The 25,368-nt window shown below is 45.7% G+C and overlaps 2 protein-coding genes and 1 long non-coding RNA gene across 13 annotated transcripts in view; 2 read left to right on the top strand and 1 right to left on the bottom strand.

Moving 5' to 3' along the window:
- Positions 1–3,250: 3,250 nt before the first annotated feature.
- On the top strand, positions 3,251–17,984 carry TIRAP (TIR domain containing adaptor protein). Of its 10 annotated transcripts, XM_053900282.1 has the most exons (7): positions 3,352–3,455; positions 11,450–11,509; positions 12,793–12,856; positions 13,770–13,885; positions 14,084–14,239; positions 15,912–16,513; positions 17,074–17,407. In XM_053900282.1, exons 5-7 carry the CDS (start codon positions 14,176–14,178, stop codon positions 17,146–17,148), a joined length of 741 nt encoding a protein of 246 aa, XP_053756257.1. In that variant the 5' UTR covers positions 3,352–3,455; positions 11,450–11,509; positions 12,793–12,856; positions 13,770–13,885; positions 14,084–14,175; the 3' UTR covers positions 17,149–17,407. The 10 variants fall into 10 exon arrangements, with proteins under 10 accessions (XP_053756252.1, XP_053756253.1, XP_019276914.1 ...); XM_019421362.2 differs by lacking the exon at positions 12,793–12,856; XM_019421360.2 differs by lacking the exons at positions 12,793–12,856; positions 13,770–13,885 and adding an exon at positions 11,024–11,130 and having other exon boundaries at positions 3,360–3,455.
- Positions 17,534–25,109, bottom strand: LOC109250352 (uncharacterized). Its single transcript, XR_008421257.1, has 3 exons — positions 24,508–25,109; positions 24,090–24,267; positions 17,534–17,633 (listed from the first exon to the last, which is right to left on the bottom strand). It is a non-coding gene; the product is annotated as an uncharacterized LOC109250352 (long non-coding RNA).
- The window catches only part of DCPS (decapping enzyme, scavenger), a 45,875-nt gene continuing 45,579 nt past the window's right edge, over positions 25,073–25,368 (top strand). Inside the window, exon 1 of one of the 2 annotated variants that reach the window (XM_019421358.2) lies at positions 25,073–25,316. In XM_019421358.2, the coding sequence (XP_019276903.2) occupies positions 25,116–25,316 (201 nt within the window). In that variant the 5' untranslated portion in view covers positions 25,073–25,115. The remainder of the gene's footprint in view (positions 25,317–25,368) is intronic. The other variant, XM_019421357.2, reaches the window with a different exon arrangement.

The raw sequence follows: 25,368 nt of genomic DNA, 5'->3' as shown, positions 1-25,368 counted from the left end.
AGTGATGTCTTGGCTAGATCATGGAGTGAAGAGGGGTAGTAAGGAGTAGGGCAGCGTCAGGGGCTGAAGAGCCAGGTGTGGAGCTCAGGCTGTATTCCGTGGGCTTTCCGTAGGGAAGTGACATGCTCAGATTTTCCTTTTTTTTTTTTTTTTTTTGAGTTTATTTTTTATTTTGAGAGAGAGGGAGAAAGTATGCACATGAGTAGGGAAGGGGCAGAGGGGCAGAGAGGGAGAGACAAAGAGAATCCCAAGCAGGCTCTGCACTGACAGTTCAGGAACCGTGAGATCACGTCCAGAACTGAAATCATGAGTCAGCAGTTTCACCAACTGAGCCACTCGGGCGCCGCAGATTTTCCTTTCAGAAAAATCACTCTGACTGCCTTGTGGAGAACAGATTGTGGTATCAAAGCAGGAGGCCAGATGGGAGGCTTTGCTGCAGTCCATGTGGCAGAAACAACAGTGCCCACGCTGTCATGGCAAGAAGCTTGTGTATCCAAAGAGGTGACGGTAGTAACAAGAAACGGGGTCAAGCATGACACTCAGGCATCTGGCTTGGACAACTAGATGTATATCTTGCTTTCGTTGAGGTGAGGGATGCCAGGGAGGAGCCGTGTGGGGGACAAAATGAAGCAGTTTGAGACCTGTTGAGTCAAAGGTGCCTGGTAGAGACGTCTGATGAGGAGTTGAGTTTATTGTCATGGCACTCGGAATGATCCGGGCTGCGAACACCATGGAAGAGAAGGGCATCACCCCCACGAGGGGAGAAGAGTAGGGAACCAAGGGGGACACTGGACACTGACGTTTAAGGGATGAACCAAAGGAGAGGAAGCTGAAGAGGTGGCCAGAGAGGCAGGAAAAAAGCCAGGAGCATGAGGTATCACGGGAACCTAGAAGGAATGGGCGATGATACCCGCGCACGTGCACTGGCTGGATCGGTACCAAGTAGGTCAGTGGGGACCCGAGGGAGAGCAGTTCTGGGAAGAAGGTGGGGTTTGAGGTGACAGTTGTCCAGAAGGGAGAAGCGAGTGGGAGCAGAAATATCTAGGAAAGTGTTCATTCCCCCTGAAAAGCGGCCTTTGGGGAGAAGAAGGAAACACAAGAGATGGACGTGACTGATTATCGGTTGTGTAAGGGAGGGAGGCCAGGGGAGATGCCAGTGAGGTAACAGGAGGAGCCCCTGTGGGGGTGGGGGTGGGGGACAGCCAGGACTGATCAGGTGAGCAAAAGAGGAAGAGCCACCAGTGCTGAAAGACAGGAAGGAACTTGGCCAGGGGCACAAGGCAGTGACAACTCAGGCCAACCCCAACATCTGTGTTAACCCTGTAAGCAAGCCTTGTCAGGTGCCTGATATTCACTCCCCCTTCCTTCGGTACAAATACCCCCATCTATGGGTCAGAAGGAAAATGGGCTTCATCTGGCTCCTCACCCCAAAGCGACATCAAGATGACAAATACTGTACTTATTTATTAAGAACACATTGATGAATCCTCCATACTTCCACAGGTCTTTTTTTTTTTTAATTTTTTTAAACGTTTATTTATTATTGAGAGACAGAGCATGAGCAGGGGAGGGGCAGAGAGAGGAGGAGACAGATTCTGAGGCAGGCTCCAGGCTCTGAGCTGTCAGCACAGAGCCCGACGTGGGGCTCGGACTCACAAACTGCGAGATCATGACCTGAGTCGAAGTCGGAGGCTTAGCCGCCTGAGCCACCCAGGCGCCCCCACAGGTCTTTTTAAAGTTTATTTTGAGAGGGAGGGAGAGAGTGTGAGCAGGGAGGGGCAGAGAGAGAGGGAGAGAGATCCACAGGGCTTTATTCAAGCTTGTGGGAGAGCATTCATTGCATCTATCAAACCGTACGAGAGCTGGGGCCCAAGCCTTCTTCACCTGTGTCCCAACACCGAGCTGTCCGTGCCTCCTGGAGTAACTCTGCTCTGCACCGGAGCCCAAAGGGGATCCCGGGCCTCCGAGACTTTTCAGTCAAATGGGAGGGCTAACCCTCATCAGCCCAACTCCAGACAACACAAGGTTTGTAGGGAACAACACAGGGATTGTAGGGAAAGAGGCCAGAGGGGCAGGGTTAAGAAAGGATTTCCTTTGTAAGTTGCAGAATTGAGGCTTGCCACAAGAGGGGCGTTTGAGGATCGCAGCACGGAAAGGGGGGACCCCGCAGGTGGAGGGAACAGCAGAAATCAAGCACCCAGCAAGGAAAGCTGAGGTGAGTTTCATAAAGAGTAAAATAAACCCAGAAGCCCTTCCTGTACCTCCTACCTACTTTATCTCATGGACTCCTCCCCACAGCACCGGGAACCAGATCCTAAAATTCGATGATGAGTAAAGTGAGCCTCCGCAGGCTGCACACTTCCAAGGTCGGAGGGCTAGTAAGTGATGAGCTCTGGATGTGAACCCCAGCAATCTTACTCCAGAGCCCTCCTGCCCAGCCTTGTACTACACTGCCTGCCGGGATTAGCCACTAATTCTCTCTGCTGGCTGGTGAGAAAAGGAGGAAATCAGACTGAAAGGGAGATGGTGAATCTTCCGTTGGCCCTGTTAAACTACCGGCATCCTCCAAGCATTTCGTGCGCACGGTTGTAGGAGTGTTTCCCAAACTGGCGTGCCATGGACCCCTGCTCAGGAAGACCCCGATATTTCTCCTACCGTGAAACAAGTTTGGGAAATGCTACATGTTGTGTTCCCTCCCCCACCCAAACCGGGTTCATCACGGTGCAAACGGGCAGGTAAAGAAATCCTGCACCCTGTTTAACCCCGGACTCGGCCAACGTCTTGCTCACCACATTTGTGCGGCAGCTCTGTCACCCTGCAGAGCAGCGCTCCTCGCGCCCTTTCAGGAATCGCAGTGGGGCGCAGCGCAGGGGCCGGCATCGGCTTCCCGCCCCGGCTTCGGTGTCCCGGGCGGCCCCCTTCGGCATCCGAGAGCCACGTTCCCAACCTACCGTGCGGCCTCTGGACAAGTTCAAGCTCCGCTTTTCTTAACTGTAGAAAAGGAAAAAAAAGGTATGGGGTCTTGCCTTGCAGGGTGTCAAGAGGACGAAATGCGTGGAACACGGGTTTCTTTTCCTTCTCCCCGACGCGGGACAGTGTCGCGGCGGGTTTCCGGGGGACGCGGGAGGACAGCCTCTTCTCCGGGTTTCCGCCCGGTTGCGGGCTCCGGAGCTCCCAGGGCCCCGCCGGCGGGCAGCAGGGAGACGCGGCTCCCGGGCCGGGTGACGCGGCGGCGGGAGCTCCTCGCAGAGTCAGGGCGCGGGCCGGGGAGGAGGAGGGGCCGCGGGCCGGGCCTCCTCGCCGCTTCCGGCGGAGCCGGGGGAACCGGGCGGGCGGCCGGCGGCCAGGGGCCTGCGCGCCGCACTTCCCCTCGCCGGGGGCGGCCGGCACCGCGCGGGAGCCGGAGCCAGCCTCTCCGCCAGCACCGCGGCGGGGTCGCCGCCACCCACGCGCTGGTGAGCGCTCGCGGGGACGCGGGGACGGGGGCGGCGCCGGGTGGGGGTCACCGCGGGTGGTGGGCGGGGCGGAGGAGGGTCCCCGGGGACTGCGGGGGGCCCCTGCGCCGGGACCCGCCCTGTCCCTGTCCCTTGGCCGGGACGCCGCTTTCCTCTCTCCTGCCCCCTTTTCCTGGCTGCTTCCAGCACCCCGAATACGGAAACTGGGTGAGCAGGCTCTCCGAGAAAGTTGTCACCTTCTCCGTCGCAAAGGAGCTCGTGCAGGGAACCTCCCCCCACCCCCACCCCCACCCCCGCGCCCTTTAGTTTGTGTAGAACAGCCCGGCTCGGTCAGGCTGTTTCCATCTTTAACTGTAGAGAGAGGGTCTCTACCACGGTCTCCTCGCATCCTTCTTTGCTCTTCTGATGGGTCTGTGTGTGGGTGTTCCAGCGAGGAGATGGCTTTAGTTAGGGTTCATGACCTACGGAGGCCTTTCATGAACATCTGTCAAGGACTGGGATGGGATACCTGTGCAGTGCTGGAGTGACAGCATTGGACAGGAAAGGTTCAGCCCTGTCGTCTCCCTGGAGACGGGTCAATTAGAAATTACAACTCGCCCTGCTAAGTGCCACCGAGAGAGAGGGGCAGCCCGGAGTACTCTGGTAGCTAGGACACCTAAGCCGGGGGGAACCTAGGGTCAGGATTCACTGGCTGTCGGAGAGAGTCGCATCTAGTTTGGTTGTTTGTGTTTTAAACATTATTATTTTTTAATGTTTGTTTATTTCTGAGAGGGGGAGGGGCAGAGACTGAGAGAGGGACAGGGGATCAGAAGCTGGCTCTGTGCTGACAGCAGAAGTCAGACACTTAAGGGCTTAACCGACTGAGCCACCAGGCGACCGGTTTGTTGTTGGTTTGTTTGTTTTTTAACTTAAAAAAATATATATTGCAGTGCGACCTTACAGCTTACCCAGTTTTCACACAGTGAATTTCCTGTGCAACCTGCATCCATAATAAATAAAATACCACTAGCACTCCAGAAGCCCTCAATATCCACTTCCAACGGCTACTTTCATCTAAGGGCAACTATTATCCTGGCTTCTCACATCATAAAATCGTTTTACTTGGTTTTGAACTTTTGACACGTGGACAGTATGTGAGATGCAGCCGTGTTGCATTTAGCAGTAATTCATTTACTCTCAACTGATGCATAATTTTGCACTGTACAGAGAGAGCACAGTTTATTTCTACTTTCTGCTGGACACTTGGATTGACGGACACGGGTTGTTTCCCATTCCGGTTTTTTTTTTTTTTTTTTTGAAATAGTGCCACGAGGCATTCTCGTACTTGTCTTCAGGTGAACATAAGTAAGCAGTTCTGATAGGAATGTTCCTAAGTGTGGAATTGCTGGGTGTGTTCAGCTTTAGCATAGTTTCGTGCCAAATGGTTTTCCAAAGCGGTTATACGAATTTACACTCCCATCTGCAGTGTGAGTTCCTGTTCCTCCACACCTTCACCAATACGCGATATGGTCCCTCTTTTTCATTGTAGCCACTCTGCTCAATGCATGGGCCGTGGTGTTGCACTGAGGTGTTAATTTGCATTCCTCTTATGACTAATGAATCTGCATCTTTTCGTGTGTCTGGTGGGCATTTGGATAGCCTTTTTGCAAAGTGTTCCATTCTTCTACCCATTTTGTCAGTAGATTGTCTCTGTTTCTCCCTAGTTTGTAAGACTTCTTAAATATTCTGGATATGACATATTTATGGCATATGTATTTTTTTAATGTTTATTTCTTTTTGAGACAATGCGAGAGACAGAGTGCAAGCAGCGGAGGGGCAGACAGAGGGAGGCGCAGAATTTGAAGCAGGCTCCAGGCTCTGAGCTGTCAGCCCACAGCCCGACGTGGGGCTCGAACTCACGAACCATGAGATCATGAACTGAGCTGAAGTCGGATGCTTAACCGACTGAGCCACTCAGGCGCCCCTATGGCATATGTATTTTTAAAATATCTTCTCTCTCTCTCTCAGGAGATTGCCTTTTCACTCTCTTAATGATATCTTTTGATGAACAGAAGTTCAGTTTAATGTTGCCCAGTGTTATCTTTTTTTTTTTTTTTTCTGGATGGTTGTATTATTTATGGCCAGTTGAAAAACTCTTTACTTACCCAAGGGGTGGTGGGTGGGAAGAATGAGTGAAGGTAGTCAGAAGGTACAAACTCAGTTATAAAATAAATAAATCCTGGGGATGTAAATTTACACCATAGTTACTAGAGTCAAAAAAACTATTGCATATTTGAAGGTTGCTAAGAGAGTGGATTTATTCTTGTTACAAGAAAAAAATGTGTAATTATGTAGTGATGGATGTTAGCTAGATTTATTGCGGTGACCATTTCATAATATATACGTACGTTGGATCATCATGTTGTGCATCTGAAACTATTATGTTATATGTCAATTATATCTCAATTTATTTTTATTTTTTAAATTTATTTTTGAGAGAGAGACAGAGAGAGCTTGTGGAGGAGGGGCAGAGAGCGGGAGAGACAGAGGATCCAAAGCGAGCTCTTCATGCCAGCAGAGAGCCTGATGCAGGGCTCGAACTCACGAACCGTGAGATCATGACTTGAGCCAAAGTCGGACGCTCAACTGACTGAGCCACCCAGGTGTCCCCATGACAATTTTAAATAAATCAGAAGATAAAGTCAGGAAGATAACTTCCTATATTCTCCTCTGAAAGTTTTATGGTTATTCTCACTTCTATCTACTTGAAATTAAGTTTTTTGTGTGGTGTGAAATAGGGTCAAATTTCTTTTTTTCTACAAGGCTATCAAAATTGATGCAGCACCATCTGTTAAAAAGACAATTTTCCCCACTGCATGGCGGTGTCAGCCTTGTCATAAATCAGGAGACAGTAGAGATGTGGGTCTGTTTCTGGACACCCTGTTCTTCCATCATCTGTCTGTCCTTGTGCACATTAGCACGCTGCCTTCATGGTTGCTTTATAATCTCTATTATTCTGGTGGTGGAAGCTCTCAGCATTGCTCTTCTTTAAGATCTTAGGTATTTTTATTTAACTACTCCTCCCAAAGCCTTTTTAAGAAACATATAAAAAGCAGTCATTTTGTAAGCTCAATAGAGTACTAATGTAAAAGGGTATGTAATTGGCATAATTGGTAAACTGTATCCATCCACCAATTTACTGCTGACACAATCTATATTACATTCAATGCCTGCATATTTACATCAGATCTACAGCAAAGTAAATACAAAATAAATTCACCTTATTTTAGTTACAATGGGCTTTAGTATCTATATGATATAGTTTCAAAACAAAGAGAATTTTTTAAAACTAAGAAACTGGTGTTTTCCCAAGACCGAGTTGCTACTTTTTGCAAAAGACATTATTATGTTTCCCACTCATGTTTGATCAGTAAGATATGTTCCCACGTGGCTGAACTTCAGCTAAAGTTTTAGATTTGAATAACCAGTTAGAATACTTTTGACTTATAATTAAATTTTTAAAAACAGGTGCTTTTAAATGCACACACACGTGCGCATATATGTACTTTTTTGGCATTTTTCAAGTCTTCCGAAGTTACTGTTTAAAAATCAGTTTCCCAAGTTTTACACCCAGAGATTTAATTCAGTAGATTTGGGGTGGGGCACAGGAACTGGCATTTTAAACCATCATTGTATTTGTTTTCTGGGCTGGGTAACAAATTATTACAAGTTCAGCATTTTAAACCAACACTTATTTATTATCTGGTAGTTTCTGTGGGTCAAGGGCCCAGACAAGGCTTGGCTGATTCTTCTGCTGGGGTCTCACCTGGCTTACCTCCAGGTTTTAGCTGGGGCCACAGTGCCACTGGGGATTCAAATGGGGAAAGATCCACCACCAAGCTCCCTCAGGTTGTTCTTTGTTGGCAGAATTCATCTCCTTGCGGTTCTAAGACTGCGGTTCTAAGGTTTTCTTGCTGGCTGTCACCTGGAGATCACTTCTCTTCTAGAGGTTAATTGTAGAGATCACTCAGCTTCTAGAGGCTGCCTGCAATTTCCTGGTAAATTCTTCAAAGTCAGAATGGGAGTCTCTCTCTAGTCTGCTAAGTTACGATTAAACACGCACACGTATGCACATACATAAGTATGACACAATATTCATATACATGCTACATTCACGTGTACATATTTTTAAATATCTTTTTTTAAAGTCATCTCTACACCCAATGTCGGGCTCGAACTCATGACCCCAAGATTAAGAGTTGTACGCTCTACCGACTGAGCCAGCCAGGCACCTCACATGTACACATCTTATATGGTAAATATACGTAGTGTGTATATATACTTATAAATGCATATACAGACAGTACACATCATATATAAAGTAACTACTCTATAAATCACTCTGAGAAACACAATATTGTGTCTATCAAGCTATTAACAATTTAGTTGAGCACTGTATTGTTGTTTTTGTTTCTTTTTAGAGAGAGAGAGTGCAAGCAGGGAAGGAGGAGAGGGACAGAATCTTAAGCAGGCTCCACGCTTAGCGCAGAGACTGATGTGGGCTCGATGTGGGGCTTGACATGGGGCTCGACACACATACATGTGTGTGTGTGTTTAAATGGGATCATGACCTGAGGCGAAATCAAGAGTTGGTTGCTCAACCGACTGAGCCACCCAGGTGCCCCGTTACACTGAGCACTTTTAAGTGACAGTGTCCTTCAAGTCCTAACAAATCCTGCCCGACAAGTGTTTTAGCAAATGTTTGAGAAGCAAACTTAGCCTTTGAAACCGATATTCTTTATTTAAAGTCCAAATCAAGTGAAATGTGATGATAATTTATTCATCAAAGAAGTGAAAAACTCAAACAATTTAAACCTTTAAATAGACCAGTCTTTTTTTTTAATTTTTTTTTTTTTTTTTTTTTTTTGAGACAGAGAGAGACAGAGCATGAACGGGGGAGGGGCCGAGAGAGAGGGAGACACAGAATCGGAAGCAGGCTCCAGGCTCTGAGCCATCAGCCCAGAGCCCGACGCGGGGCTCGAACTCACGGACCGCGAGATCGTGACCTGAGCCGAAGTCGGACGCTTAACCGACTGAGCCACCCAGGCGCCCCTAAACAGACCAGTCTTAACATTCAATGCTTGCTCCATTCACGGCCTGACATACAATCAAGGATAGTGCAGTAGTTTCCAACTGCTCTGTAACAAATCACCAAAAACTTAAGTGGCTTAATACAACATACATTTATTAGCTTACAGTGGCGGCAATCAGAAGTCTAAAATGGATCGGCAGGGCTATGTTCTTCTGGAGGCTCTAGAGAAAAATCCATGTACTTGCCTTTTCCACTTCTAAAGGCTGCCTGCATCCTCCGCCCATGGCCCCGTGTCACACAGACCTCTGCTTCTGCTGTCACTTCTCCTCTAACCCTCCCCCCACTCCTGCCTTCCTCTTATAAGGACCCTTGTGATAACATTCAGCCTTCCCCTCTAGGGTCATCCAGGATACTCTTCACATCTCAAGATCCTTTTTTTTTTTTAATGTTTATTTATTTATTTTGAAAGAGAGAGAGAGAGAGAGAGAGCAAGCAAGGGAGGGGCAGAGAGAGAGAATCCCAAGTAGGCTCTGCACCATTAGCACAGAGCCCAATGCAGGGCTCTGATCTCACCAACTGAGATCATGACTTGAGCTAAAATCAAGAGTCAGATGCATAACCAACTGAGCCACCCAGACACCCCTCAAGATCCTTAATCTAATCTGCAAAATCTATTTTTGCCATGTAAGGTAGCATATTCCCTGGTTCTAAGGACTAGGATGTGGACATCTTTCGGGGACCATTGTCCTGTCCACCATAGAAAGTGAGTCCAGCCTAACAGAAATGTAAGATACATATTGTAATCATATGTCTTCCTATGTTTCAGTACATTCCCTATACCAATAGATATTGGAGACCCAATAGGGTATTGGATAATACTTAATACACTTTGTATTTTGTACAGTGAAACTTCATATTTTTCCTCACATAACACATTCTACATATAACGTTGCAAAAGGATTCTAAGAAACACTAAAGGGAAGGGGGGCTGGGTGGCTCAGTCGGTTAAGCATCCAACTCTTGACCTCAGCTCCCGTCATGAGCTCATGGTTTGTTGAGTTTAGGCCCTGCATCAGGCTCTGCATGGCCAGCGTGGAGCCTGCTTGGGATTCCCTCTCTCCCTCCCTCCCTCTCTCTCTGCTTCCCCCTTGCTCATACGCTCTCTCAAAATAAATAAATAGACTTAAAAAAATAAAAATAAAAACCACTAAAGATATAATACTGTTGCTTTTTTAAAAGAAGTTTTCACTAATTTTTTTTATCAAGACTTTGTAATTATCTACAAGGTAGGTACTTAGGTGTCTATCCTTTTGTGAATTTTGTAAAAAGCACAAGGGAAAGTGACTACATGTAAGACCATACAACCAGTCCCTAAATAGAGCTAGTGATTAGACCCTCCTTTTGGAGATTTGGGTTCGTTATCTGCTCATCTGTTTGACAACGATGTCTCCTCTATCTCAATATATATTACTAGTACTAAATCTTGTAAAGATTAAAGCATATTTAAGTGTGATAGCCTCACCACTTCAGCTGCACAAGAACTGAAAGATAACAAGAAAGGTGTAGTGGGGAGTTAGATTCCAGGAAGTAGACAGTGTATAGGGTTAATGGGACTTATCTGCCATCTTGCTGAATTATCCTGTGTCAAAGATGCTGTTATTTCCTGTGTTTAAACTTGTCCATAACATTAGTCAAAGGGCTTGTACCAACCCACTTACAGTGGCATATGCGGTTGGGCAATTGGATTTCTTAACCAAGCAATGAAAAAATGGCAGTTACCAAAAATCAGCATGTATGGCCAAGTCATGTCATAACATGAGAAACTGAAACTTTTAAATCTACATGTGTTAAGATTAAAGCATTATGTTAATTTCTAACCTTTAAGCTATCACTAAAAACATCAAATGATTCTCTAGTTTATAAGTCTATCGAGGCCACATAATGAATTTTAAAATTAAAACAAAATTGACAAACTGTTGAAATGATATAAAAGCCCAGAGACATTTTGTCTACTACTGGGGGAGAGAAAGGACATCTGGATTGGTTGAAATGAAGATGTTGCGGGACAGCAACCCCAGACCTGGAAAAGGACTTCAAAATCAGTGGCCATCAGGCACTGCCTTAACCTCAGTGTACCACTGAGGCTCTCTGAAATCCAAAGAATATGAGGTAGCAAAAGAACCACATATACATGCCAGACTTCACCTCTTTTGTGTCCCCTTGGCTAGCTTAGCAGCCGACTGCTCTTCTCTTTCGGTATGTCTCTGGTTCCTGTGCCCATTCCACTTCTTCTTTCTGCCCCTCTGGCCGCAGGCGTTTAAGTTCTCCCTCTCTTTTTTGAACTTTGATACAGTTTCATGAATCATCAGTATCTTGTCTGATAGTCATTGGCTTGGCATAAAGGTGTTCAGCATTTAGCAAGGAACAGAGCATCATCCTCACTATTGAATAACATCCGTTCAATTGGGAAACTTATCTTCTACTTTGTGTTTCATAGGACAAGTTCTCTTTGATTTCCCAGGAGTCTGTTTTGACCTCTGCAGATAGGTTGGAGTGAGAAAGCAAGCCTCTGCTTTTTTGACAATCCCAGGAAACATTGAAGAGGTTATAAATCCTTTGCATATCCCTTTAAATTTAGAAGCAGACTGACAATCCCACACCCCCCTCCCCCACTCCCCGCTGCAAATTCCAGAATTTGGATAACACTGATCTTAAGATTAGTTTGGGGAAAATTGATTACATTACTGTCTTCTAAACTGTGAACATCATGTATCCCTCCAATATCTAGATTGTTTTAAATACATGCTAACCCACACTATTTTCTGAACATTCTATGCCATGAACCATTAGCACGTCACATAAATTGTCTCATGTGGTCTTCACAATAAAGCTGAGCAGTTCTAGTTTTATTTTCATTTCACAGATGCAGAAGCCGAAGCTTAGCAAGATTAAGTAGCTTGCCAAAGGCCACAGTTAATAAGAGGTAAGCATCCAGGCACTCTACCTGCAGAGTCTGTAGACTTCACCACTATGCGACACTAGCTCAGGGAGTGGGGAAGGAAGGGAGGAAGCAGCGGGGAGAGAGGGAGGCATGGGTGTTTGGATGGATAGGTGGAAGGAGGGAGTCGTTCAAGGGAAGGCAGACTGGCAGAAAAATCTCCCAAGGTTTCTTGCATGTGCTCTTTCTCTGCTCTTCAGCATCTGCCTACCTGGATGCATAATTACTTGTCCAAATAGCACCTGTCCTTCTCCCATTTCAGCACTGGCACAGGAAGTTCTTGTTTGTAAAACTTACTTCTCCTTCTATTTTGAATGTTAGCCTTGCTGGATAGAGTATTCTTGGCTGCAGATTTTTCCCACTCAGCTCTTTGAATATATCATACCTTCTGGCTTGCAGTTTGTGCTGAAAAATCTGCTGCTAGCCTTATGGGTTTTCCCTTATAAGTAACCATCTTCTTTTGTCTTGCTGCTTTTAAGATTTTTTCCTTATTGCTATATTTTGCCAGTTTAATTACAACATGCCTTGGTTGATTTTGTTGGGGATTTTATTGGGGATTCTCTCTGCCTCCTGGATATGGATATCTGTTTCCTGCTCCAGATTAGGGAAGTTTTCAGCTACTATTTCTTCAAATATATTTTCTGCTTCCTTTTCTCTCTCTTCTCCCTCTGGGATCCCTATTATATGAATGTTATTATGTTTGATGAAGTCACTGAGATCCCTAAGTCTGTTCTTGTTTTGCATAATCCTTTTCTCTCTTGTGTTCAGCTGATTATTTTCTACTACTTTATCTTCTAGGTCACTAGTTTGTTCTTTTGCTTCTTCCATTCTGCCGTTCATTGCATCAAGTGTGTTTTCAATCTCATTTATTGCACTTTTTAAAATATCTGATTCTTTTTTATCTCTCTTTTCTCTGTGGTAAGGGTCTCCTTGAAGTTTTCCATTTTCTCCTCAAGTCTACGGGGCACTCTTACGAGCATTACTTTAAATTCCCCATTAAACAGGTTACTTATACCTGTTTTTCTTAGATTTCTGGCTCTGGCCTTATTTTGTTCTTTCATTGGGGATAAATTCCTCCATTTTCACATTTTGTCTAAGTCTCTGCCTTCTTCTCTGTGTTAGAAGAGCAGGTTATGTCTGCTGCTCCTGAAAGCAATGGCCTTGTGAAGAAGAGGTCATGGAGTGCCCAGGGCCTGGGGCTTCAGGGAGGGTCTCTGGTGCGTGCTACATGCACTCTGCTGCTGTGTTTTGGCTGCTCTGTCCTTCAGGCCAGTTGTCTGCAGAAGCTCTCCTTGCTTGCAGTGGGCAGTGTTTGGTCCTGATCTGAGCATGGTGAGTTTTAACTAGGTCTGCTTGTTAAATGAGACCTGATACTACTTCTAATAGAGCTGAAGCCCGGCAGAACTCTCTGGTCAGGAGATGTGGTGTGGACAAGGGTTTGTGCTGGTCTTCTGGGACAGGAGCCCTCTGCCCCCTGTGCTGGGACTGAGTCATGCTTGCTGGAGTGGGGCAGTCCCACCAGACAGCAAGGGAGGAGCAGGAGAGCAGGGCTAGGCATAAGCAGGTTAGGCAGCCAGTGTCCCTCTGAGCTTCCTCCCCCAGTGGTTCCCTGTTTACACTGAGGTAAGGGGGAGGGGGGGGGAGGAGGAGGGAAATGGTGCTGGCTGGCTCCTTTGTTCCAGGAAAGTTCTCTGTGAACTGCCTCTCAGGAGAAGAGCAATGATCTCTCTTGTGTGCCCCAGGCCCTCTTCAGATCACTGTTCCCTATTGCTCTCCTGCTTACTTGCCCACTGGGAGCAGGGCAGCTCACCCTCCGCCCTCCGCCCTCCGGCTCTATCCCAGCCAAGCCCTCCAACCTTTACAACTCCAGCCTTTAAGCCCTGCTTGTTGCAAAATCTCATGAAATTCAGCTCCTCTTGCTTCCATAGCCAATGGCTTTGGGGAAACGTTCAGCTTGTCTCCTGACACTCATCTCCTAGAACTTCTCTCTCTCTCACACGGTTCTCCGTGACTGCAGCTCCCTCCCCTCTGCAGCAGCCAGGATCCCTTCCCCCCCACCCCAAACCACATCTCCATGCTTCCTACCTTCTTCTTGTGGCCTTTTCTCCCCCTTTAGTTGTGGAGTTTGCTCTGCCAGTCTTCAGGTTGATTTCTGGGGTATTTAGGATGACCTGAGAGTTATGTGTTCCTATGAGCCCAGGGTCCTCCTCCTCCCATGCCATCTTTCCCTGCTCTTCCAACACAGGAAGTCCTTACCATGGCGGCTTCGTGCCAGCCACCCTTCCGCACATCCCCAGGGTGCTCCTGGCCAGAGGCAGCACAGGACAATCCCTCAACTGGTCATGCTGAACTCCTTACTCTGTAAGTCTCACCACATCACAGAGATCTGGGTTTTTTTGGAAGCCAGCTCCAGTCACAGTGGTAGATAAGGGATAGGGATGAGGGCTAGAGAGATTGAGCCTCTGTGGGGCATTAGGAGAGAACATCTAGAGCCCACACGCTGGGACTAGGAGTAAGGTAAGACCAGTTTTTGTGATCCTCTCTCTCTGTCTCTTATAGGATGGCTGTTCCATAAGATCAAGACTGAGTCCCCTCCCTTCTCCCACTTTACCAATGCCTGGTCTCATGGGGTTAGTTTTGAGCCCAACACTATGGCATCATCAACCTCCTCAGCTCCTCGCTCCCGGTCCAGGAAGCCTCTGGGCAAGATGGCTGGTGAGTGGAAATAGACTCCTAATTGTGTTCTTGTTCACAGCTATGAGTGTTAGCGAGGTGGAAGGCTGCCTGGGCCAAATGCAGCAGGAAATGCTAGGGAGGCTGAAGGTAGAGGCCTCCTGCCTTGACCTCAGAGCCCAGAAGCTTTGTGGTGAGTGAGGAGAGAGGCACGCATCATAGAACATTCAGTCGTATGGGCTCACAGCTTTTCCACGCGTGCTCGGCTCATTTCCTAGCCTGGAAACCATTGTGCTGAGCACCTAGCATCATGTTTCTTGTCATCTAAGTCTTTCAGAACCTATCAGAAGAAGGAGCCAGGCAGAGTGAGAAAACAAATTAATCTCCAGAACATTAAACTTTCTGTCCCTATGAAAAGCTGGAGGGGTGCCTGGGTGGCTCAGTCGGTTCAGCGTCTCCCTTCGGCTCAGGTCATGATCTCGCAGTTTGCAAGTTTGAGCCCCACGTCGGGCCACAGCTCGGAGCCTGGAGCTTGCTTCAGATTCTGTGTCTCCTGCTCTCTCTGTCCCTTCCCTGCTCATGCTCTGTCTCTCAAAAATAAACAAACATTAAAGAAAATTTTTTTTTAGAGTCTGGAGAAGCTGAGCTGATATCATTATGGAATACTTACAATATCCCAGACACGGCATTATCTCCATTAATCTTCAACGACAATTAAAATGAACCCATTTTCCAGGTGAGGAAATGGAGACAGAGACTGACTTGCGTAGGGTCATGTAGAAAGCAAGCAGTAGGTCCACAATCAAATCTATGCCTGGCTCCAAAGTGTAGGTTGTGAATCACTAAGCTCTCTGCTCTTCAGGAGCTCTGAGTAGTAATCCTCTCCCATGCTTTTGTTTTACCACTTAGCAACAACACTCTGGGATTCCTCCGGGCCAGACAGATGCCAATCCCTCCCCTCTTTCCCTCCCATAACGGGTTGCCCACCTTAATCTAAATCCACCTCCCCTCAGTGCAGAGAGTGGGTTTGGGAACTGATTGATTCTTCCCAGCTTATCACAGCTCTACTTACAGACTAGCAGCAGACGGTTGGCTAGTCAGCGCTAGCGAGAAGTTCTAGGTAGCGTAAGCGGAGGGTACCAGAAATCGAAGGGCCTGGAATAGGGCAAAGCCATCTTTCCTAATCAGGTGGGTGAAACAGTCAGAGTTATTTCCTTTCCCTTTTTAATTTTCATATTGTTGTTATACAAAGGGTTTTTTTTTTAATTTAGTTATTGAAGTACAATTAACATACGTTATATTAGTTTCAAGTATACAACATAATGATTCAATATTTGTACATATTGCGAAACGATCACCAGAAGTCTCGTTAACATCCATTACCAGTGATAATTACAGAACTTTTCTTCTTGTGATGAGAACTTTTAAGGTTTCCTCTCTTGGCAACTTTCAAATATGGAAGACAGTATTATTCACTAGTCGGCATGCCGTTCATTACATTCTCATGACTTATAAAAGAGCCAGAGTTTTCGTGACTTCCAAAACGTTTGAAGAGAATGGGACCTTCAAGGCCAGTCCTGAAGGATGTGCGAAATAGAGCAGTAGGTCTCTGAGAGCAATGTGGCATGGTGGCCAGAGCAGGGCGCTGGGCTGGGCTCTGTCCAGGGCAGCCTGGTGAGAATACCAAGCCTGAGTGGTGTTTCTCTCCCCACAGACTGGTTCAGGCAGGCCCTGTCGAAGAAGCCCAAGAAGATACTGGAATCCTCAGACGGCCCCTCCAGTGACGTCTCACAGCCGAGCTCTCAGGACCACCCCCCACGCCTGGACCTCAGCTCAACCTCGTCTCCAACACACGTGGTCGCCGGCAGCAGCGGCAGCAGCAGCAGCAGCAGCGGCCGCTGGAGCAAGGACTACGATGTCTGTGTGTGCCACAGCGAGGAGGACCTGGCAGCCGCCCAGGAGCTGGTCTCCTACCTGGAAGGCAGCACCGCCAGCCTGCGCTGCTTCCTGCAGCTGCGGGATGCAACCCCAGGCGGCGCCATCGTGTCCGAGCTGTGCCAGGCACTGAGCAACAGTCACTGCCGCGTGCTGCTCATCACCCCAGGCTTCCTGCAGGACCCGTGGTGCAAGTACCAGATGCTGCAGGCCCTGAGTGAGGCTCCCGGGGCGGAGGGCCGCACCATCCCCCTGATGTCAGGCCTCGCCAGAGCCGCCTACCCCGCTGAGCTCCGGTTCATGTACTTCGTGGACGGCCGGGGCCCCGACGGTGGCTTTCGCCAAGTCAAGGAAGCTGTCATGCGTTGTAAGCTATTAGGGGTAAGGGAGAATGGGAAGGTGGCTTCGGCCACAGCATCTGATCGACTTCGGCTTTTAGGAGACAGTCACTGTAGCCCAGTAGCTCAAGATGCAGGCTCTGGAAAAGGCTGGAAGTTATTCCAAGTCCTCTGTACTTGGGTTTCCCCACTGGTAAAGTGAGGAGAGTATATACCTAAAGGAGTATATACACTAAACGAGTGTTCAGACTATGGCCTGGCGCATGTAAAGTACTCATAACGGGCAGGGCCTAGCACCTGTCAAGTCTTCAAAAAATAGCCATTATCATTATAGGTATTAATAGTAGTAGGTATTAATGGTTTCTCTCTCTGAAGTCAGGTTGGAGATGTTCCCCCAGACCCAGGAAAACGCCAGGAGGGCCAGTGGTGCAAAATAATAGGAAAGAATTGTGTATCTGGGGGTGGGGACTTGCTATTACGGTGGGTTTGGAAAGTGAAATAGATAAAAGGTAGAAGTGGCAGGACCCCACAGGTCCCGCAGGAAACAGATGCTGGGGTCTGGGAAGGGTGACAAGCCCTGCCATTCTGTTTGGTCTCTTTCAGATCTGCAGACCATCAGCTGACACTTCTATCACCACGGGACCCAGAAAGTTGGAGCAAAGCCGGAAATCGAGTTAGAGAGCCCAGGGTCTCACAGGGTCTTGCATTCTGGCAGCTGTGACGAGGTGTAAGGAACCAGTCTGTAGCACTTTGTATGTGATCCTGGGCTCAGATTGCCCATCAGGCACCCATTGCCGGGGACTCCCCCACGAAGGCCATGGGGAAGCTGGGGACTCCCCTTGAGGAAGGCATGAGGAGACTGGGGACTCCCCAGGAAGGCCATGGGGAAGCCAGAAATTGTAGGTGGTGGGAGGTGCTGATACCACGATGATCACCAGTGTTTTGCCTCCGGCCCAACTGGACACATGAAGCCCCGGCACATGCCTACATCTTCCCCTGGAAAGGTCACTTACCTGATTCATTGGCTAGAAAGCCTACACCGCATGCTTCAGAGGGGATGGTGTCCCCGGTTGCCTGGCATCAGGAGAAAGCAACAGGTACCGATCCTTCACACTCACACTACTGCCCTTCTCTTTCCCAGGGACATTGTTCACTTCAGAAATCTACACGAAAGATGCATTCAGCGCTGTTCTGAATTTTTATTGCACGTGTCATTAAGACACATCTAGAAACCATTCTGAATAGACAGGAGATGGCAGGGAGCAGCAGGGGTGGAGGCAAGGAGAAGCTCAGACCCTGCACCTGGGTCAGAAGCCCACCCACCGATGCTCTGACTCATGGGGGCTTCATCAAAGGTCTGACTAGAACCCAAGCTTCTACAAGCTTCTTTACGTCTGCACTGAGAGAGATGAGCTGTCTTCTTCTGGCAGATGACTGTGGGCCTTGTAGGACAAGGTTTCATTCACCTGTTCTCAATAAGTCTGTTGTTGAACCGAAATGAATTTCGAATACATTCCCCTGATGTGTACTTTTGTGCCACTTCTCTCACTTCTCCCTACCACGTCCCCTCCTTTTACTGGAAAAATTCATATATATATATATATATATATATATATATATATATATATATATATATATACACACACACATATACACACACACACACACACACACATATATATACGCATATATATATATGTGAGATATAATTAATATATTAACATTAGTTTCAGGTATAAAACATGATTTGACATTTGTATATATTGTGAAAACATTTTCTATTTTCATTATGCATTATTTTATTACATACAAAAAGACTAAAGAATATAATGTACACTCCTGTATATTCCACTCAGCTTAAGAAGCCCAACCTTACAATCCCTATGGTACTCCCTTTGTGCCTTTAATTACATTCTCCTCCCTTTTCCCATCAGAAGCAATCACCCTTCTGAATTTTGAATTCATCATTGTTAGCTTTTCACGTATACATCCCTGAGAACATATTTACTTTTACATGGTTTTGTACTGTATTTAGTGGTATTATAATGTTCGTATTCTACAAATTCTTTTTTTTTTAACCATGTTAAGATTTATCCATGTGGATGCATGTAACTAACACCAGGAACTTCACTATGGTTCTATTATGTAAACATACCACGATTTAGTCACACATTCCTTTACAAACAGACATTTGGTTGTTTGCCATTTGTTGCTAGTAAAAACAATGAGTTTATGAACATTTTTGTGCGTGTTTCCATGAGCAAGATTTTCTAGGACTTAGCCTAGATGGGGAACAGCTGGGTAGTAAATACACATCTTCAGTTTCGGTAGAAAATGCCAAATTTTCTTCCAAATTGGTTGTGTCAGTGTATGTTCCCACCATTAGTGTGTGAGATTTCCCACTTTTTCATGTTCTTACTAACACTTAGAATTATCGGATTGGAAAATGTTTGTTGACCTGGTGGGTGAAAACTGGTATCCTATTCTTTTCTTCTTTTTAAACTGTTTTGGTGTGTGTGTGTGAGAAATTCTTTGTATGTCATAAACCGAAGAGAAAAATTTGACCAATACCCATATACCCATCACCTGGCTTCAACAATTACCAACTCAGAGCTAAGCTGATATCAACAATCACCCCACTCATTCCCTCCCCACCAGGTCCTTTTGAAGCAAATCCCAGGCATTATTTTATTCCTACATGTTAAACTATGTATCTTTTTAGAAGTTTTCCAAAAAAGTGTATCTTTTAAAGAACAGAATGCTTTATTTTTTAATATAAAACCTTTTACCTATTACTTTGTAGTCTGTGTTTTTGTATCTTATTTAGGAAATCCTCCCCTATTCCTGTATTTTCTTCTGGAGCTATTTCACATTTAGGTCTTTAATCCACCAGGATGCTTTGTTTGGGTTTTTGTTGTTGTTCTGGGCTTATAAGTCAAAGGTCCAATTTCTTTTTCCCATTTGAATGGCCATTCTTTACTGACTACATGTCTGTCCTTTCCTCCCACTGATTGTGATGTCACTGCTGTCATTATATTATCATGTGTGGGGGTCTCTTCTGTGTGTTTGTGAATCCCTACATCAGAGGCACACTGGCTCACTTACTATGGTTTTTAAGGAAGTCACAGGTCACCTGGGTGGCTCAGTCAGTTAAGCGTCTGACTTCAGCTCAGGTCATGATCTCACGGTTTGTGAGTTTGAGCCCCACATCGGGCTCTGTACTGACAGTGTGGAGTCTGCTTAGGATTCTCTGTCTCCCTCTCTCTCTCTCTCTCTGACCTTCCCCCAACTCATGCTCTTTCTCTCTCTCTCTCTCAAAAATAAAATAAATATTTTAAAAAATTCTTGATGTCTATTAGTTTTTTTACTAGGCTTATACTGAGCTGAGAGATTCATTTGGGAAGAACTGATTTTTCTTACAGTGAATTTTTCTCTCCATAAAAATGGTGTGTCTCCATTATCAATCTCTTTAAATGTATTTCAATAAAATTTTATAATCTTTTCCATTTTGGTCAGTCACTTTTACTAGATTTATTCCTTAGTACTTCATATTTCCTGTTGCCATTGTAAATGGTATTTTTATATTTTTTATCTATTACCAATAGGAAGGATGACAATTATTTTGCATATTGATCTAATAAGCAACCTGCTGAACTACTTATAAGACCACAGACTTTGCTGGATTTCTATAAAGACAACCATATAGTTTGCAAAAGAGAAAAGCTTTAGTTCCTTGTCTTTCTGTGCCACCCAGGATAACCAGCAAAGTGTTGAAAGTGACAATAGCGGCCATCTTTGTCTCACTTATGCTTTTGTTTTCATTTATTTTTAAATGTTTATTTATTTTTGAGAGAGCATGAGCGGGGAAGGTGCAGAGAGAGAGGGGGACAGAGAACCCGAGGCGGGCTCTGCCCTGACAGCAGAGAGCCTTATGCAGGGCTTGCACTCATGAACTGTGAGATCATGACCTGAGTGGAAGTTGGACGCTTAACCAACTAAGCCACCTAGGTGCCCTTGTTTGTTCTCTTTGAAGGAGGCTCCATGCCCAACATGGGGCTTGAACTCATGAGCCTGAGGTGAAGAGTTGCGTGCTCTACTAACCAAGCCAGCCAGGTGCCCCTAACATTAGACTTTCAAATGTTAAGCCAGCCTTGTATTCCTGGGGTAAACTCAATTTGGCCATGATGAATACAATATCTTTGTTATAAGTCACAGGTTTCAGATTGCTAACATTTTCTTTAGAGTTTTATATCTGTTCACATGTACAATAGGCCCATAATTGTCTTTTCTTATATTAACCTTCTCTGGTTGTGTTACCAAGGTTACACCAGCTTTATAAAATAGTTGGGGAATAGATGAAATGGGTGAAGGGGATTAAGAGGTACAATTGCCAGTTATAAAATAAAAGAGACCCAGGGATATAATGTAAGGCATAGGCAATACAGTCCATAACATTGTTAACAACTTTGCATGGTGACAGGTGGTAACTAGACTTACAGTGGTGACCATTTTATAACGTATATAAATATCAAATCACTTTGTTGTACACCTGAAACTAATACGATATTGTATGTTAATCATTCATTTAAAAGATAGCTGGGGAGTGGTCCCTTTTTTCTATTCATTAAGAGTTTAAGCTTGGAATTTATTAGTCCTTGAATGTTCAGTAACCTCATCTGTCAATCGATTCGGGCCTACCATTTTCTTTTTTAAAAAAATTTTAATGTTCATTTTTGAGAGAAAAAGTGTGACTGGGGGAGGGGCGGAGTGAAAGGGAGACAGAGAATCTGAAGAAGGCTCTGAGCTGTCAGCACAAAGCCTGATGCGCGGCTCAAACCCACAAACCGTGAGATCATGACCTTAGCTGAAGTCCGACACTCAACCGACTGAGCCATCCAGGTACCCCCAGGCCTAGCATTTTCTTTATGGGAAGATTTAAAACCCCAATTTCAATGTCTTAAAGAGTTATAGATCTATTTAGATTTTCCGTTTCTTCTGGAGTCAATTTGGCATAGAGTAAAACAGTAAATGAAAAATACAAGACCAGCTTGAATAAGTTTTCAATTTCAATTTCCTGGACCAAGTAGACAGAGCAAATCTGAATTCTAAACCTGCATGAAGACTGGCCTGTGGTTATGAATATTCAGAGGATTTTTTTTTCTTCCCACCACATGCAGATGTCGAGGCAGATAAATTTAAGTATCTCGTCTCCTTTAGGGGGACAATTTTTATTTAGTTTTTAATAGTTGGCCCTTTCACTGAGGTGGTGGACCTTAGACATTTTGGCTCTAAGGGAAATGCTCTCTTCCAAGCCCCCGGGTCTTGTCTTCTGTGCCTTAAACATCACATTGAAAGCCCAAGGGTCTAGATTTCCAGAAATGACCAACCACTCTTAGAACTTAAGCTTCAGTGTCCACTTATCATCTTATAGATTCATGTTGCCACATTTTTCGTTGCTGAAAATTTTATTAAGACAGCAGCAATGTAACCAAATGGATGTTTTAAATTTTGCACCCAGGTGTTTTTAGCTGACCTGTTTTTAGGATATTTTGTCTATCATAATGCATGAATGGAAATGTCTAGTCTTTTTTTTTTTTAGTTTTTTTAATGTTTTATTTATTTTTGAGACAGAGAGAGACAAAGCATGAGCAGGGGAGGGGCAGAGAGAGAGGGAGACACGGAATCCCAAGCAGGCTCCGGGCTCTGAGCTGTCAGCACAGAGCCCGACGCGGGGCTCGAACTCACGGACCCTGAGATCATGACCTGAGCCGAAGTCGGACGCTCAACCGACTGAGCCACCCAGGTGCCCCAAAATGTCTAGTCTTTAAAATAAAAAAAAAAAAAGACTTGGGAGAGGTTTTAAGCTTTCTCAACAAGACTGAAGGACTGATGCTTATAGACAGATGAGGGCTTTCCAGTAATAACCTTCTAATACAGCAGTTAAACCTTCTGTTACGGTAGAAACAATCCATATCTGTGCTAGCCAATGTTGTAGCCAGTAGTCATAAGAGGCTATCAGGCACTTGAAACATGGCTGTATGACAGGGGAATTGAAATTTTAATTTATCTCAATCCAGTTAATTTAAATGTAACTATCAACATATGGCTAGTGGCTATTAGGTGGGACAGTGCAACGCCTTCTAATGTTTACAAACAAGAGGAACTAAAAAATCATCAACAGACAAATGCCTCTGCGCCAAGTGAAGACCTGTGCTGCCACCATAAAGGTCTGCTGCACTCTGCTGTCTGGTATTCTAATCGGTCCTTTGACGGTTGAGGCTTCCTAGAAGTTCATTCTTTCCTTCAGCCAGGACTTGTAGGAGTGGAATTCTAACCTTAATGGATATTTAAATCAAAGTCACATTGGTGTTGATGAATTTGCTTCTAATGAATAAACCTCTCTAAAACTTCATTTTATATTTCTCCTTTGCTTGGGGCACCTGGGTAGCTCAAGGGGCTGACTTCGACTCAGGTCATGATCTTGCTGTCCGTGAGTTCAAGCCCCGTGTTGGGCTCTGTGCTGACAGCTCAGAGCCTGGAGTTTGCTTCGAATTCTGTGTCTCCGTCTCTCTCTGCCTCTCCCCTGCTCGCACTCTGTCTCTCTCAAATATAAATAAACATTAAAATATATATATATATATGTATATGTGTATATATATATATGTGTGTGTGTGTGTGTGTGTGTGTATCTTCTTTGCTCACTACATTCCAGCCACAAGAGCCATATTTGTTTCCAAAAAAATGTCAAGTTCATTACTGCTTTAGGGTCTTCAGCATCTGACATCTCTTCCTGAAATACACTTTCCCTGGTCACTTCACATGGCTGGTTCCTTCTCATCATTCCAGTCTCAGCTCAATGTCACCTCCTAAGAAGCCACCCCTGAACAACTTATCTCCTCCCTATCCCCAGGCTCTATCACATTGTCCTGTTTTATTCTATAAATAACACTCAATCACCTACAATTATCATATTTGTTTACCTCATCTCCATTTGAATATGAATTCTATGAAAGTAGAGATCTCCCCTGTCTTGTTCAAGATACACAGTGTCTGGCACACAGAAAATGGAAGCCTAGAGAGGGTAAGTGACTTTCCCAAAGTCGCACAGCTGGTCAGTGCCGGAGCCAGACTTCATGGCTCCCAATTCAGGGCTCTTTTTGTTAAAACATAGCTGACCTTCTTTTGCTCTGGTCTTGCACACAGTTTATGACTTCTGATTTTATATTCCGAGAAGGTGGGGATGTTCTCCAGGAAACTTGTGGACAAGCAGCATATGTTTTTGGTTGAAGATAATTATTCCAGATCCTAAGACTCCCTTACTAATGGCCTCTACTTCACAGAACAGTTAGATTTTTCTCCAACTCATAATAGTATTTCTGGTAGAAATAACCCCAAACCAAACTGTCATTGACATACAGTATACTGTTATTGACTGATTGGAAATTGCAAAAATTGCCTCCCCCATTAGATTTGTCTGAAAAAAAAAAAAAACACCTCAAAATAAAACTGACATTAGCGAAAATAGCACAATTTTGATGGACTGTTTGATAAAATTTCTGTCAAATTATCTAATCCATCAAATGGACCAGCCAGAAATAACAGCCACAAAGGAAACTTACAAAGGGAGAAATGGATGGTTCAGTTGGTTAAGCAACCGACTTCCGCTCAGGTCATGATCTCTTGGTCTGTGAGTTCGAGCCCCGCGTGGGGCTCGGTGCTGACAGCTCAGAGCCTGGAGCCTGCTTGGGATTCTGTGTCTCCCTCTCTCTCTGCCCCTCCCCAGCTTGTGCACGCGCTCTGTCTCAAAAACAAATAAACATGAAAAAAAATTTAAAAAGGGAGAAATTATAAGTGAAAATTTTATATGGCAAAAAAAAAGTAAAGAAATTCTGATAGATGATTCATATTCTAGCTGCAAATCACATCTCTAGAATAGCATAGCAGACTTACGGGCAAACTAGGTAACACAGGAGGCAGAAGCCCCTAGCCTGGTAGAAAAGAAGATGGTGGACATGCATTTCTGCCCTGTTCACTTACCTTTCTTTTCAGCACTGAGTAAGATGAAAATTTCTGTGAAATGAAAATGGGTGGAAAATGGGTGAAAAATGGAAATGGTTTAATGGCTCTCCTATCGAAAATCGACCAAGAAGTACGATTGGCTCAAGAGCTCTGTTTCAGAAACATTCCTTCCACGCTACGCAATGTTGGCATAATTCTTAATAAAAACGTCAGTATCCAACCCACGGTGTGTCAGGTGTCAAAGCACCCCCAGAGTCCAAAGGGTGTTTTCTAGCTCTGGCACCCAGGGCGGCGAGTGCCCCCTCCTCTGCAGCATCATTAGCCGGCCTGGTTAGTGACTCGCTGCCTTCTTTCTCTTCCCTCAGCACCGGCCTCAACTCGGGCCGGTCAGCGCGAGGGGACAAAGGCCAGCAGCCTTAATTAAAAACGCTCCTTGCAGACAGATCACACGGACCAGCGCTCCGAGGTTCCCTAGGGCCGGGACTACTGCCGGCTTCCTCGCGGAGCACTTCGGGAGTTGTAGTCGTCACGCCCTCGCGGAAGAGACAAGCTGCGGCGGCCTCTGCGCCGAGAAGGGCGGGGCCTCGGCTGGGGTTTGCGCAGGCGCACAGCTCCAACCGGGAAGCATGGCGGACCTAACGACTCAACCCAGCAAGAGAAAGCGCGAACTGGACGCCGAGGAGGCGGAAGCTGCCAGCACAGAGGCAAAGGACGCGGGCGTTGAGAATGGTACCTCCGCTCCTGTGCGCTTACCGTTCTCCGGCTTTAGAGTGAAAAAAGTGCTGCGGGAGTCCGCGCGGGACAAAATCATTTTTCTCCATGGGAAGGTACCATTAGGCAACCCTGGGTTGGAGTGAGCCAATCATCGCCTTGGAGGCG

This window comes from Panthera pardus, unplaced genomic scaffold (genome assembly GCF_024362965.1).
Source record: "Panthera pardus isolate Hobbes unplaced genomic scaffold, ASM2436296v1 HiC_scaffold_12, whole genome shotgun sequence".
NCBI classification, from domain to species: domain Eukaryota; kingdom Metazoa; phylum Chordata; class Mammalia; order Carnivora; family Felidae; genus Panthera; species Panthera pardus.
This window is presented reverse-complemented; position numbering and strand designations above follow the sequence as displayed.

Bases quoted from the DNA above. Each gene is read 5' to 3' on its own strand.
- TIRAP (XM_053900277.1), top strand. From the start codon at position 14,176: ATGGCATCATCAACCTCCTCAGCTCCTCGCTCCCGGTCCAGGAAGCCT. The intron at 14,240-15,911 runs GTGAGTGGAAAT...CTCTCCCCACAG, and splicing joins GCCTCTGGGCAAGATGGCTG to ACTGGTTCAGGCAGGCCCTG. The intron at 16,514-17,073 runs GTAAGGGAGAAT...GGTCTCTTTCAG, and splicing joins TGCGTTGTAAGCTATTAGGG to ATCTGCAGACCATCAGCTGA.